The 16275-nt window shown below is 39.1% G+C and overlaps 1 protein-coding gene across 4 annotated transcripts in view; it reads left to right on the forward strand.

The window, feature by feature from the left end:
- LOC144638093 (receptor-type tyrosine-protein phosphatase S-like) overlaps nt 1-16275 on the forward strand; it is a 131178-nt gene that overhangs the window by 95576 nt on the left and 19327 nt on the right. For all 4 annotated transcript variants that reach the window (XM_078497237.1, XM_078497239.1, XM_078497240.1 and 1 more), the window contains 2 exons: nt 14308-14431; nt 15546-15688. In XM_078497237.1, coding sequence (XP_078353363.1) covers nt 14308-14431; nt 15546-15688 — 267 coding nt within the window. The remainder of the gene's footprint in view (nt 1-14307; nt 14432-15545; nt 15689-16275) is intronic.

Raw genomic sequence — 16275 nt, forward strand, 5'->3', positions numbered from 1 at the left:
AATCTTCAGTAGTTGGTGTTTCTTTGGTTTGCAACTTTGTCGCTTCGTTTAAATCAATGTGCTTTGTTGTGATGAGCGCAGCATTTGCAACGGCAAGAAAGCGGCCGCATTTCAAAGCCAGACCGCCTGCCAAAGTGGACAGCTCTTTACTGATAATATAGTCGTTTTTGAGTTCCTTCTGATAATCATTGACGTCCTTGATATTTACGGCCATACCAACGACTTTGGTTACAAGAAAAATAAAGCTGTCAATCAAGCTGTCGGTTGTTTTGGATCCAACGTATGCCTCATATCTCTTGAAGTACTTTTCAACTTCTTTATCTGTCAAGCGCTTCACCTGCTCGTATGTCAGCTGCACACCGATTGCGGAATGAGGATGTAATGCTTGTCATTTTTTGAGTCAGCACCCAAACGCTCAAACCTGCGTGGCGAGCAGAGAAAGCAAGAATCACCAATTCACCCGTTCTTCCCTTTACATCTTTCGATGCAGCACAGTCGTCGAGGATGATAAGCGTGTTTGCACCCTCAAAAAGAAATCTTGAAAACCTTAACCAAGATTCAACCTCGTGTTGCTCGCAAATGAAAACAAAAAAGTGTGGATCTTCCTCAGCAAAGCGATAATAAGTCTTGTTGTGCGCGAAAGTCGGGCAGATGAGCACGATATAGTCAAACTTGCCGCGGAAAGGGCCACAAAGCTGATTGACCACGTACCTTGTTTTTCCTGAGTTCGTTGGTCCAACAATGAGAGCGTTGAAGGGTATATTGGCAGGATCCATGTTCGTTCGTATATTATAAAAGCACAGATTCTAACTGCCTGTTAATTATATTCATTTGGGCGTCGCTGATTACGTAAATGTGGCAGTTCAAATTACCTGAGCCGCTTGTTTTCCTCTCTAGCTCAAGCTGGACACCGTCCTTTGTGTTCACAAGGCGCTTGCCGCTTCCGTGCATCGAGTGGTCAGCCATGGAACGCAGATCAATCAGAAGGCCGAACTTGTCTTCTGTGTAAAACTTTTGCAGGGTCATGTGCGGCGTTTTATTTTTTTCTTTCATGTAGAATCTTTTAACTTCTTTCCATATGTCCATTCCTTCGATGCCATTGTTGTACAGCATGTTTGGCGAGCCGTTGACAGTGACGCTTACTTTTGTAAGGTCCGGGTTAATGTACTTTTCTGAGATCCTTGCACCTTTGGCATATTGCTCTATAAAAAGCAGCAATATACCTTTTAGGGGCCTCCTCTGAGGGTTGACCTTAAGATTCAGACGTGTTTCGGATCCTTTTGCAAAAGTAACAACTTCTGCACGCTGAATGTGGTCGTAAGCGAACTCTTTGCCGCCAGTGTAAGCGCTGAACGCCTCATATGCGATTTCCTTGCTTCTTATCATTTCGTACTCCAGCTGTAGGTTTGTCAGCTTGTATTTCAGTTTTGTTGCATCTGAGCCTCTTACAACATGTTCGGCTGCCGCGAGCTTCAGTTCAAAAACAAGATCGTTGTATAGTGCCTGAGGATAACATGCCCCATGGTCAGTTAAAATCTGGTGATCCAGACGGATCCGGTATTTATTTCCATATAGCTCATTCAGCTTTTTTTCTGCTTCGACTCCTGAAGTTTTCTTATCGCCAGCATTTGAGCGAATTTTGTTGAGGTCCTCGCTCTGAATGCCCTCTGGCACCCTGTCGTCGCGCTCCTCCTGCGAAAGGAAAAAATCTTCGAATATTTTGTAGATGTCATAGCCAACCGTGTCCTGCATGACAGTGCCTTCGTACTTTACAACAAACTTGTCGACCAGAGCTTGGCTGACGTTGTCAACCAGAAAGTTGTTGGCATGGCCTCCGCTCAAGTCGATGTTGAAGCGCAGCGCCAGCGAGCCAGGCACAATGACCTCGTTTTCGTTCAGCTTTGGCACTGAAACATACAACGTTTCCTCTGGATTGGCTTCAGTGCGGTCAAAAGTGATTCGTTTTACAGCGCGCTCGGCTTTCAGTGCGCCGAGTATTTTCTCTGTGCGTCCCGGTCGAAGGTTTTCTTGAACAGCAGCCATCTCTCGATTGGTTTTATTGTTAAATTGAAAAGTTTAATTTGAAAATATATATAAATTACGTGATGGCAACAGGTGGTGGTGATTTTGGATACGAGGACCCTGATTTGGACCGAGATCTTGACCACAACAGTGATAACGATGATGAAGAGGAACAAGAGGTCGACACAACCCGACCAAAGTTGTCACACAGACAGGAAAACTAAATTTGTCACACAGACAGGAAAACAAAACTTGTCACAAAGACTTGTCACACAGACGGAAAACTAAAGTGTCACAAGAAGCGACAACTAAATTTGTCACACAGACAGGAAAACTAAATTTGTCACAGACAGGAAAACAAAACTTGTCACACAGACGCGAAATCTAAACTTGCCACACAGGCTTGTCACACAGACGCGAAAACTAACTTTGCCATACAGAAGCGAAGATAAAACTTGCCACACAGGCTTGTCACACAGACGCGAAAACTAACTTTGCCATACAGAAGCGAAGATAAAACTTGCCACACAGGCTTGTCACACAGACGCGAAATCTAAACTTGCCACACAGGCTTGTCACACAGACGCGAAAACTAAATTTGCCACACAGGCTTGTTACACAGACGAAAACTTAATTTGCCACACAGGCTTGTCACACAGACGTGAAAACTAAATTTGCCACACAGGCTTGTCACACGGACGGAAAACTTAATTTGCCACACAGGCTTGTCACACAGACGGAAAACTAAATTTGCCACACAGGCTTGTCACACAGACGGAAAACTAAACTTGCCACACAGGCTTAACTTGTCAGGCAGACGTGAAGATGAGACTGGTAACACAGACGCGTAGAAACACAGACCGGACAACCACGGATGGCGCAAGTAGGAAGACCAACACCGACGCAAAGGTAAAATGACCACGCGGACACGAACGCTAAAACGACTCGCAACGACTCCAAAGCAATAATGTTGTCACACAGACAGAAAACTAAACATGTAAGACCTGGACGCGAAGATTAAACTGGTCACACAGACGCGTTGTAACACAGACCGGACAACCACGGATGAAAATAGGCGCAAGAAGAAGTCCAACACCGACGCGAAGGTAAAATGACCACGCGGACACGAAGGTTCCGACACGAAAGCTAAACGACTCCAAAGCAATTCGCGTCTTCTGACTGCATCACCGCAAAGAACACGCCCGGGGAACCATGCCACCGTAAGGATAAACGAGAACTAGCGTAAAGCGAAGGCGAACGACAAGAAGTAAAACAGGGCGCAGCGATGGCGGCCGGACAGCACGAGCGATGATCTGATGTCTGGCGTCCGTTTAAACGAAGAGAGTGAAAAACAGGACAAAACAGACTTATTTATACTGAACTAGCCAAAAATTATGCACAGTAGACTCCCTAGAGTATATACAGAAGCAGGGAAGTAAACAAGTGATGTCCCAAAGGAATTAGGGGCGTTTGTGCTTGAGGGCTCCCAGTGAGAATAATGACATATTACTGATACACACACGATAAACATTTTTTCCTGCAAAATGTAAGTTGTGTACTTTCAAGGCTGTCTAGCACGTGATCAATTTAGCCCTGGATGGAGATTCATGTTTGTACTTGTACAATAAATTAATACAATCGGAAACGTTGCAAGCTACCTCAAACGCTGCGAATTTCGAAGAGTTTACTAGAATATAAAAAATATCATTGCATACAGTATACTTTCCGGAAGGATTAGAAATTTACAGTCGCGCATAGTTTCACAAACATAGTTGCAATTGTTAACTCGAGCAATAAACAAACTGAACAGTTTTCTTTTTTCAATTTCCACGATTGTTTGTGTTTACCTGCTCTTTCTAACAGCAATTGTGCCTCGGTTTTTAAGGTTGAATCTCTAACATCCAGTGACTTCAGATGTACCTTAACGCCCCTTTCACATCTTCCAACCAGAACTCAGGCCCGAGGGAGGGGGGTGCGATGGGTGCGTCTGCACCCCCGCCCCCTTCCCCAACCCACGAGCCTTGGAAGTCCGCTCATTGTAAAAAAAAAAATAAAATAAATAAATAAAGGGAAATGGAATTTCTGTACTTCGACTATTTACATTCAGTATGGTCCTTTGGGTGGAAGGTCCACCATTTGTAGATTCGTGTGGTATATCTTGGACCAAACTGTGTGATTCTAGGTTACTTACAACGATACATTTAACCTGCGATCAGGCGTTTTTTTCCCTTGAAGGGAGGGAGGGCATGATTTTAAGTTACGATACATTCTACTCAATGTCCTTCATAGTCGAACCGTTCGAAGTGCCATTAGTATTCCCAGGCGCTACCAAAAAGTAAGGAGACGGGGTACTTGTTGGGCTCGGAAACACCCAAGAAGGTTGGAGCTTGCCACAGTGCTAAAAGATCAACAAACCGACTCTCAGGCTGATTTATGTAATTACCCTTTGATACTGAAATAAAGAAAGCTATCTTTTTCCTGTCTTCCTTCTATGTACTGCCGTCATTTTTAGCTAAATAAATTGTAAATTACGTTTTCAAGGCTCTCTTTCCAAAAATATGATTTGAATTTAAAAAATAGGGCCCCAATGGGTCCATGTGTTTTGCTGCTAGAGCAAAGTCTTAGGGAACATGTTGATGAAAGACAAGTGAGTCGAGATTGAAATCCAACGTCTTTTATTGTCTGTCACTTGTGTGCAGGTTAATAATTGCACTATATTGTAGTCACTTTGTGTTAATTCAATCCTGATAATTTTACTGATCAATGTTATGTTGAAATCAAAGACAGCAAACATAATTTAATTACTAGTAAGTTAACGTAATGTCTGACATGATTGTCTCTTTGATAAAAAACAGTAACTCTTAACATTATAAAAAAATCTCAATGAACTCAATGTGATTCTTTTAGTGGCGTTATCTCACTGGTTACCGTTAGTTGTATTTGGAATCATTGTCACAATGGTAGCGTTTTAACAACAACGAAAAAGACAGAATCTATTGACCTTATAAGAACTCAATGTGATATATTTATTAGTGACAAGACAGTGGTTCTTTAACCACTTTCACCCAAATTAAACACTGGAACAACTAACTCTTAACAAACTTGTTGTGTCACCCTGAGTTAAATATGCAAAATTCAGAAATTATAAATAATCGCACGCGCACCGGCGTACAACAACAGAAAGACGGCGTTGAACGTAACGCAAAGTTCATTTTGAAAGCGAAAGTTTACAAATAATTATTATCATTCGTCAGTCATCCCTTCACGCATGAACACTCGTCGAATTTCAGTGTCTTCACAACAAGATCGGAAGATCGATAAGGACCAATTTTTGATTCTGCGAAAGTTCGTTTTCTTAAAGTTTTAGAAATTTGTGAAGTTGGAGGATTCACTGAGGACTGCGTAGCCGAAGATGCAGTGGCTCGCTGGACATCAAATTCTATTTTTCACGGCGTTTAATTAATCTTCACAAAATAAACATGTGGCGCCAGCGCGTCAGTCAAAAATTCATTTTTCAAAAAACTTTCCCTTTCCAGCTATTTTAGCGGGGCTTATACTATAGTACCTACCTGTCAGTCGTAGAAAAGCTGAAATTTAAGGATGAACTGTTTATTAAATGAAGACCGTATTATTTTTTAATAACTAGTATTTTTTAATAACTAGTAAACAAACTGGTCGCCACGCATTTAAACACGAACTGACGAATGTTGCATCTGATGCAGTGAATCTGGTGAATGAGAACTTCCTTTAATATTTCTTTGTTTTCGACGGTGTGAACCACTGAATAAGTTTCTTTCCCATTGTGATGTTACTAGTATTAATTCGTTTCTAGCTGTCTTTTATATAGCTCGAATACAGCTACAATTAGCGGTGCAGTACCAGCATGGTATATTCCTTTCCAGCTGTCTTTGCGTGACAAGTTACACGTTCATACATTTTATTTTAAAATATGAAGTTCAGAGTTAATACAGTACTAGTATGCTGTAGACAGTGTAGACAAGGTGAGGGTAAGTTTATTTTCAAAGCGAAAGTTTACAAACTGTGCACTAACCGGTCCTTTGGAGAAAATATTTATGACCTTCGGCGAGGTTCCAAGTCTTCGCTCTTTTCGTAAATGATGAAAACTGCAGAATAATTTTCTCATAAAACTGGAGTGGTCGCGCCACAGTTTGTTTTCTTTCCCAATGCGATATACTTTTAAATCGGTTTTCTGTTTTCCAACGTGTCCAACGTGGTTTGCGTTCGAATACTTTGGCCCGTAACTTCGAATGCGATCAGCGCTACGGTTCATTGGTTTCGATTTTGTTTGTTCATGGATTTGATTGACATCGGTAGTTCAGATTTCTCCTCTGTTACGGCACTTACACCTTACGGCACTTACCACCTTACGGCACAAACTTCAGCTCTCAATGTGTTTTGCTTGCAGCCATTGCGGCTGCAGCAAAACACAAAAATGAACCAGAATTATAGTCGCTGTTACTTGCACTATTACGTGCTTTTTACTCGTGAATGTAATGAAACGAGTATGGTTATGGAAAGTGATATGCAAATTTTCACTCAGTCAGTCGGTCGGTCGGTCGGTCGGTCGATGGGCTGTTAACTTTAATTTATGAATAATAATTTATCCATTAAATTATGGGCTGTTAACTTTAATTTATGAATAATAATTTATGCTTTAAATTATAAATTAATTTTCCTTGTTTTTTTTTTTTTAACTTTTTGTTTCACCCCTCTGAGGTTTGAACCGGCGACTCCTAACATCAACTATGGTTTTGAAGACCAAACGCCTAACCGCTAGACCACTTCGACTTGCGTGTCATTTGGGCTGAAAATTAGCATATAGATTTCTTTGTAATGTTCTTATCGCGCTGACCGATACCGTAGGTTCAAAGTTTAATGGCTTGTATGTATAAAACCTATTCGAATGGCTCGATTTATAGCTCTTAAGAATTTCACATGACAAATAGAAGAAATAATCTTAGAGAAAATATGAAAATCTTCGAAGCACTAGTGATATTCCGTGTTTTCATGAAATTTTTCGATTTTGCAGGCACGAACTGTGGACTGCGACTGTGTTGGGTATTAAAAGGTTGATTTCAGGACAATTGTATGAATAAAGTCCAATTTTAGCAGTCTCTGAATGTTTTATAGTTCCAAGCGTATTGTACGATAATCGATAGTCATGATACGTAAATAATTTATCGTCAAAAAGCTCGCCAAACTGACGAATTTTGTTGCCTTTTAATAATATACTGTATAGTACTTGATTTGCATCTCTAATAGATTCATAAAAAAAGGAGAAAGAAAAAAAAGACGTCGTATAAAATTGTAAAATAGATTGTCGTAAAAAAAAATGAATGGATTACCCGCGTCCGCTGTAAACACAAGGAACCAACGCGATCATATCTCCCTTCAAACAACTTCTATACTAACATGCCGCTCACAAAAAGACAGAATCATTTCATAGCTCTACACCAATACATTTAGTATTCTCATTCACGAGTGGGCTAACAAAGCACCTTTGATTTTCTTAACCAACTGTCTTCAAACGCACGAAATGCTGTCTCAAATAATCTATTTTTTCAAAATTTCCTGGGGGAGGATACCCACAAACCCCCCTACGTTATCGCGCCGGAGGCGCTCAACATGCCAACATTTCGCGCCGGCGGCGCTCATACGCACATCCCCATGCAAAATCCTGGTTACTGGTCTGAGAACACACTCCTACCCCCACTGGCTCCACATTTTCATGATATACAGGACTTTGCCCACAAGGGCCACCAACAAACGACGAGTATCCACAGGTTGCCATAACCTAGACTCCTTGATAACCGTTTTACGATAGGCGTAGTTATACCACTCAGAAGTGTCGCAAAGAAATGCGGAACTAATTATTCTCAATTACGTTCCGTGCAAGTATTGATTTACATTGTTTCTCATTGGCTTACAATGGCTTTGTTTAAATGGGTGTAAAGGGGGTAAGTAAGGGGAAGGCGTTTTCTTTCACCATTGCTGTAAAAGTCGTTTCTGGTCCCCCGTAAAACGTTGCGGGATTATCAACCGCAACATTATAAATCAATAAATCTCTAAACCTTCAAAAGATAATATAATAAAGGATCATCCCAACTACTGTTGAGTACCCAAAAGAACAGTAGTAGAAAATCTGCTTCTGTATTGCCGAGAAAATGGAACTTGAAGTGTTTAGCTACCTACACTCATTGATAATCTGGCAGGTAAGTGGACTGTATTAATTTTTCTCTCTGCGTTAATTTTTTTCCGTTGGTTGAGTTATTTCGCGAAGGCGGCGTTTGTTTACAAAAATACTGTTTGAATTTTTACTTCCCACAATTCGTACTTTTAACTGCCCCAAAATTTTATTGCATATATTTGAGGCGGAGACATTGCTCTTTCGCTGGAGTGTAAGTTTGTGAAGTCAAATCATGTATCATTGGCGGTATTTTCGTTCAAACTTGGCCATTTTTTCGAACCTTCGAACTTAGGGTGCGTTTCTTTGGGAAAAATCCAAATCCGGATTTTTGATCCAAAAACGGATTATGTACTTATTGACTGAGTGGGAGGGCCGGACGGGAAAATATTTGACTCGAGGTCAGGACGTACGGACCGAGCGCAGCGAGGTCCGTGCGTCCTGACCGAGAGCCAAATATTTTCCCGTCCGGCCCGACCTAACTCAGTCAATAAGCATTTTATCATATGACCACTGATTCTTTTTGTTGTTTTTCTTTCGTGGATACAGACGCGGCGGCCCGTTTCGCGCGCATTTTGAAAAGCCAATGGTAGCTCGTAATTTGTTTGGGAAGCCAGTAAAGTGCATTTGAACTGCGATGTGCGTACAAAGATTTGAACTTCTGTTAAAATTGTCAACCAAATCTCCGAGATTTAGCTCCATTCCAAGAAGATTTAAATCCGAATAAATTCCTCGTACATGATTGCAGTTAGTAGAAATTTCAAAAGAAACGTTTATGGAGGACTACAACAAAGAATTTGCACGACGTTTCGGTTAGTCGTGCTCGTCTCTCAGCGAACAAGACTGAATTTATCCTGATTTAGCGACGTTTCTTCTGAGCTGTAATTCACGATTGATTTGAACGAGAGGATTAATTAATTTTCCACCAAGAAGGATTTTGTATGTTAAAAACAACATTAGATCTTAATCTATGAAACTACATAAAGACTTGGAAAGGGATTGTACTGACAGTTCAAGATTTTTCTTGGTCTTGCTTCGCTTCGTTTCCCTTCGGCTTCAAGTTGTTTTGTTTACCACGGATCGTAGGATTCATGAACGTCTGCTGTTGCTGCTTAGCCCTTGAATTCGTTAGTTCCTCGACGATGTTGATCTCTGCATTACAGTTGATGTCAAAATTGTGCTTAAAATGCTTTGTGAAAACAAGCGGCAAAACTGTGTCGTAATCAGGTTAAAAATTACGCAGCAGAAAGAGAAATCTGAGTTTACTTCGCATTTGCATTTTTTCTTCAATGTCAGTTTACCATGACTTCAAACCAGGATACGTCTTTGTCCGATTTTGTTGTTTTTTGACGGCTTTTATTTCGATTTAATTGTTGTTGTCAGGAGTATTTCTTCATAATTGCCAAGTTTAAACACATTTTGTTTAATTTTTGCGCCTGCAAACGACATCGCTTTCTAGATAGTAAAGTTTTAATAAACATGTTGGACATTTTTTGCTTTTACTTGAAGCCGAAGGGAAAAATCTTAACTATCGTTTATCTGAATTCAAAGCTGTGGAATTAACTGGTTCCAATTCCGGCATCTCGTGGCAGTAGCGGGGCCGTACGCTTTTCTAGTAGGGCCGTACGGCTTTTTCCGGCCCTGCTAGAGCGAGGCGTACGGCCCTCATACGGGACTTTTTTTCATATGGTTTTCCATGGAAATTGCGCGCGGGTCCGTATGGGTCATATGATAATTTGCGTTTCTTTACCTATATCCGAAAATGAATTAATCTTGGATCAATGATCTGAAGAATCCACACTTCGAGTGGATACATCAGATCATATCTGAATCCGGATTTTTAGGATTCATGATCCGTGCGTTTCTTTGGGAAAGGATTCGAAAAAAGTACCTTGGCCCAGCGGTCTTTGCTGTGAAAATACAGGTTCGCTCTTTGTAAACACTGCCATACGGAAAGTTTTAGGCGGTTATTTCGATCAAAATACAAAAATTTTTCACGATAAAAGGAAACGGTAGCTTCAGATAGGTATGTAGTATCATTTTAAACGGGATACAGGTTTTCTAGAACAGCTTCTGTGTGCCTACAGAAGTTGTATCCTTTGGAAATTGCCACGAGTGAAATTTGCACTGATCATTTCGCAATCATTCTTCGCTCTCAGATGCTTTCTCGCCACATTGTGCTTAACGCTAAAGAAGATCTACTTCGACGTGTGGTTTTTGTAAAAGATTTTGTATGCTTAAATTATTTTAGCTAGGATACATTCGACGAAAAATAAATTTGTGCTGATATTTTATGTTCTGTGCGAAATGTGTTTTAATACGGGGTTGTCATGGCAAAAAATCCGTTTTCGGATTCTTCGTTTCTTTGGGAGCAAAGTATCCGTGTGATCTGAGATCAATGATCCAATTTTGGATTTTCCCAAAGAAACGCACCCTTAGCTTCAAATGGGGAAAAGATAAAAAATTGTAAAAAATTCAAATTTTTTCAAAATCCAAAACCAAACCAGTATTAAATAGCGAACATTCCCTTCTGCCGAATAATGACTGAATATTCGGTCTCATTAGGTTTTCTTTTCGGGACGAGTTTTTTAAAAAGTGTCGAAAAATTGCCAGTGAAACCCTTCTGAGATCCCCCAAACCGAAATTCATTCACTGTTGCTAAAATATAAATCGGATGGAGCTCAAAATTATATTTATGTGAATCACTCATCAGGACCTTTATTAACCGGGCGGGGACTAGGCCGGCCCGGTTCATAAATCGTCCGGAATTTTTTCGTCGTAGTCGTGTCGGTAAATCGTTCCAGACCCGCTCGGCCGCTTCCTTGGCCAGGATTCAAATCACGCACTTTTGATATTTATTCGGCAGGAGCTATTAAACCCAGCTATTAAATCACTCTTCTATTTTAAATTTTATCTAAAACCCTGATTTCTGTTTAGCGTGAAATATATATATTTTTGTGTTATTCAAGCGTTTGGATTGCGAAACCGGTGATTGTTTTGACAGCTCCAAACCGCAACGTCAGTCACGCAATGTTTTTGCAGCAAGCTTTACGCATAACTGCTTTTTTAAAAAACGGCTGGTAGCCAGAGCATTTTTGAGCCGGAATACTTTGAAGATGCTTTTCATTTAATAGGAAGAATTATGTCCATTTTCATCCGTGCACAGTTGAGCTGGCAAAGTCGCGTATCAGAGACGATTGAATGTTTGCACAGCAAAATAATCTTATTTTGGTTCTTGATGTAAAAGCTTTACTTACACACTTCCCAAGACTTCGGTAAACAAAATTGTAATGTATAGTATTTCTACGAACTGTGATGGTATTTGTGAAGGGATCCGTAAAGCCAGCAAGTAAAACAAATGCTCTGCAAAATGAAAATGAAATCTTGGCGCGGGTAATTTAATACATGTAATTAAATTCTACCACGGCATGGAAAATTTCACGTTTTTGAAATTTTCTAAATCTTTTTGCCTTTTAAAATGTTTCTTGACCCCATCTTGAATAAAAATTCATCTAAAACTTTTTTCATGTTTCTTTTTTATTTTTTCACGTTTGTATTAGTTGCCTTTTTAGGCTTTTGAAACGAACACGGCATCTATTTATAGATTGAGGCACCATGTGATGTTTACATATTTGCGTCATTTGTCGTAGTAGTTCACTCGGCCGCTTTCTTGGCCAGGATTCAGATCCCGCACTTTTGATATTTACTCAGCAGGAGCAATTAAAATTTTATCTAATACCCCAATTTCTGTTAAACGTGAAAGATATATTTTTGTGTTTTTATTCAAGCGTTCGACTCAAGCGAGTACTGGAGTCCGAAACCGGTGGTTGTTTCGACAGGTCGCTGAGGTCGAAGCTTTTTTACATCAGTCACGCAATGTTTTTGCAGCAAGCTCCTGCATTTAAAAACGGCTCCAGACTCTACTTTGAAGATGCTTTTCATCTAGCAAGAATTGTGTCCATTTTGTCTATTTCCATCCGTGTACAGTTGGGCCGACAAAGTCCGTGTGTCACAGACGAATTGAATGTTTACACAACAAAAGAACCTTATTTTGTTCTTGATGTAAAAACTTTACTTGCACAGTTTTCAAGAACTCAGAAAACAAAATGGAAATGCAAAGTAATAATATAATAATTTCTTCAAACTAGAATGGAATGTAAATCGGTAAAGCCATCGTGTGAAATAATAGACAGCAAAAATGAAAACTTGCCCTTTGGCGCGTATAATTAATTAAATTTTATCACGGCATGCTAAATTTTTAATGCAATTCAAATGTTTCTTCGCCTCATCTTAAATCTTTTTTTCACATTTAGTTGAGATTTTTAGCAGCATCTGTTATCTAATACGTGTGGTCTAATGCATGCCCTTTTTTAGTCTTTTTATTTTCTTTTGTAATTTTGTTTAGAAATTTTTCTGTTATTCTCGATATTTGACTCGTTTTATTCGTTTTTTCTTTATTATTATTTATGTGACTCGTTTTATTCGAGCAGGAGCCAATACTGTAATTTTCTGGTTACTCCACTCTTTTTAGCGAGGAATATAAAATATCTATTGTTTGTTTTTCATTCAAGGGTTTTGAGTTTCAGTCGGAACCGAACGGCGATGGAGAAATGACCTGCAATGAATCACGCAATCAAGAACTTGCGTTTGCGTGACTGCTTCCCAAAATTGACGTGAAGAGCTTGCATGTTTGAAAGCTGAAAAGCTTTCTTATCTTGTTCTTATTCCCATTTTTTTGGTGTGGTACATTTTTAAAAATGTTTAAAAACGCGTCATAGTTTTTAACGAAATCTTTCTAATTGTTTGTTTGTTTTGGTCGGAGATCATTTGTACTGCCATTTAACTGGTTTGAGTTCATTTATTCAAGATTGCACACAAAACGTTTTCAACACCTAGGTTATTCAGTATTCGGAAGAAAAATAAAAATTTGAAAGCCTAAGCAGGAATTTGTCCAAGCATGGACAAGCAATCCACAGACTTGCGTGTTACTCAATATAAATTAAATGGTATTTTAAAAGTTTTTGCTGTACTTGTCTAATCAGGTAGTTAAACGTTAACATTAACCGCCCGGTTTTAAGCATTAAGCTTTAGGCGTCTTGTTCTGAGAAAGTTTGAGGAAATTCATTTTGGGGGTCCAAAATACTTAAGGTGAAAAATGCAGATGACCGCACTTAAGCCATAATAATGAAACTTATGTTGTGGGAAATGTATTCAATTTTTTAATTGTAAAGTCTTCTAACTTGGATAACAAGATGTTTTTCAATATTGAGAAAATCACCACAATTGATTAAACAAGTGCTAGAATAAGTAAAACTGTAGAGTACTACAAGAAACCTAAGAAAATCTCATAAACAATGGAAACTACATTGGAAAAACTCCAAATGTGGGTAGAGCAGCCTGTCGAAAATTATGTCGCCTTGAAAACATTTGGTTGCCCAAAGAAAAGCTCGGCAAACGAAAATGTTACCCAATCCAATAGATTGTGAGAAGCAGCAGAAACTTTAGTGTTAAGCGTTGGCTAATAACCTTGATTTCAAATCCAATGCGATATTGCAATGGCCCCACTCTGGCTTACACTGAAAAGTAGTAATCTTGAAGCAAACAATAGTGATTGCAACCAAAATAGTCATTATAATAATACAAGCTGAAAGTATTGGCTCATTTGTCACGGCTCTGCCTTGGTTGATTTGCAGTTGAGTGGCACATTCTATCCTCCACATTGACAAGACCCACTTGAAATTGTACTCCAGTTTTGTTTCTTTTGTTTTTGTGTTCTCAAATTTCTCATTTCACATACATTCTCCAGTCATTTTAAAATCATCACATCCGCAAAAGTTTTTGGTTTTTAATCATTTTGATTTAATTACGGAAAATACTTAAGATCATATGTGAAATTCCTGACATGTTTTACCCTTCAGTGTCTACCAAGTTACTTTGTCTATCACTAAATCCAAGTGTTGCTGCTCTTTTTAAATTTGCTAGTATTATTTTGTTTTATTTCTTTACGTGTTTATTAACTGTAGGTTAATGATAAAAAGTTAATTTTGATTAACATTGTGTGTGTTTTCTTTTTAATGGAGATGTTGGAGGAAAGGACAAAACCGAGGGTTCTGAATCTGTAAATCCTGTGGTCATTGCTGTGCCTGTGATCCTGTTGCTTCTCATTATACCAGCACTTCTTATTGCGGTGGTGTTGTATCGACGGTATGTTAATACCATGGGCACATCATAAACCAAATTGTAATTGAGCCCTTAGATATGTGATGTAGTCAAGTCTTAGAAACACACGAGCCTTGTACGATTTTTATCTAAAACTTTTACCACTGTGAGATTATGAGTCACTCTTGTCAAAATGTGAAAAAAAAGTTGGGGGGGGGGGGGGGGGGCACTGATTTCGTTGCGGAGATAAGATGTCCAATGGAGCACCCTAAATCTAATACATTAGTTTTCGTTACTGAATATATGGATGCAGGTTGCCTAATATTGTTTAAGTGGATTTATTAAGCAAATTGATTCAACAACAACAAGATTTATTTGAACTGCAAAACGATGGTAACATTCCTAAAAGAAATTATAATCATTTAGCGAACACATTTGCACTGGCCTAATAAGTCAAGATGGCAGGATTTGATGCCACATGGGCAGGAAATAAGAAAATTTCAAACTTCCCACATTGATTTTTTTTGTTCATTTTGTTACAATCTGTCAAGAATTAGAAGAGAAAATGTTTATAAAAAATAGTAGGGGTCACCGACCATTTAAGAGAGTAAACTGCAAGCAAAGTTAATGCAATGGCTACCATTTCTTTTTGTGGTTAGATTTGATATGTGACATGGCCTTACATCACATAAATAATTTGTGTGCACTGCAGTAAGGATGCACATAAACAATTAAGTGCGAACGTTCTTAAGTGTACGTGGCCTAAGGCCTACATGTACATGTACATCTGCGCAGGTTCCTTGTGTTCTTGTGCAAGCCCCTTTCCGTCACAGCACCTTAATGAGTAAAAATGGATACCAGGGAATGGTTAGGGCAACCTGACAAAACAATGGACTAACATCCCATCCATGTGGACTCATCCAGAGGTGGTAGCAATACTTCTAGGCACTTTCTGCTGCAGAAACCAGAGTCAGAAAACAGCAGTGTGCACTCTAACTTAGCAAGTGTATACAGTACAGCACTCCGTTTTTAGGCGCCCATGATGTTTTTATCTTTTCTGAAGTTAAATCAAATTTGCAAAATAGTAGAAACTGACCTAACTTTAAATCAATTAGAGTGTGTGTAGTGTGAATAACTCATTTTGTTTTGTGATCATTAGGAGGAAGCAGTCAGAAAGAGAAAGCGACAGTAGGAGGACTTCTGTTCAACTTGATGACATTGCACGTGGTTCAGTTGATACCACTACCAGCACAGCTAATCTTGTTTATCAGAATGTGGCTGATATTCGACAGCCCCAAAAAGGTAATTTAAAGTGTTATCTACATGTATTGATACATATCAACAAGCAGGGTTTTCACAGTATACTTCTGAAAGAACTTTTCTAAGCCTTCGACAACAGGGCACTTAATACATTCCATGAAGATTTGTCCCTTACATTGGTAAGGACTTGAAATACACTGGTCTTAGTTTGATTCACTTATACAGTGATCACATTTTCACCGAAACATTTTTAAAATAAACATGTTTGTAGGAAACAAAGAAGTTTGTTTCCAAACACGCCATTTATGCAGGTTTTCTGGACTTGCATCATATCTTAAACATTACAATTAAACCGAAAAATTGGAGCTTAAACCGAAAAATGAAGCTGTTACATTTATTCTGTGATTTAATCTCACTTCACAAACCTTTGGAAACTTTCTTTCCGTTCGTAATTGGCCGCAACATTTAACATGTTTTGTCTAACCTTGATCAAGACTACTTGGTGAGGTAGTTCGATCCAATCATTTTCAGAATAAACCTGTTTTGATCATGATTGGCTTAATGCATCGCCTGATGTAAGCACGTTTTGAAGTGGAGCATGTTTCATTGGTGATCACTGCATGACTAAG

This window comes from Oculina patagonica, chromosome 14, assembly GCF_052425735.1.
Source record: "Oculina patagonica isolate OP01 chromosome 14, crgOcupat, whole genome shotgun sequence".
Taxonomy (NCBI): Eukaryota; Metazoa; Cnidaria; class Anthozoa; order Scleractinia; family Oculinidae; genus Oculina; species Oculina patagonica.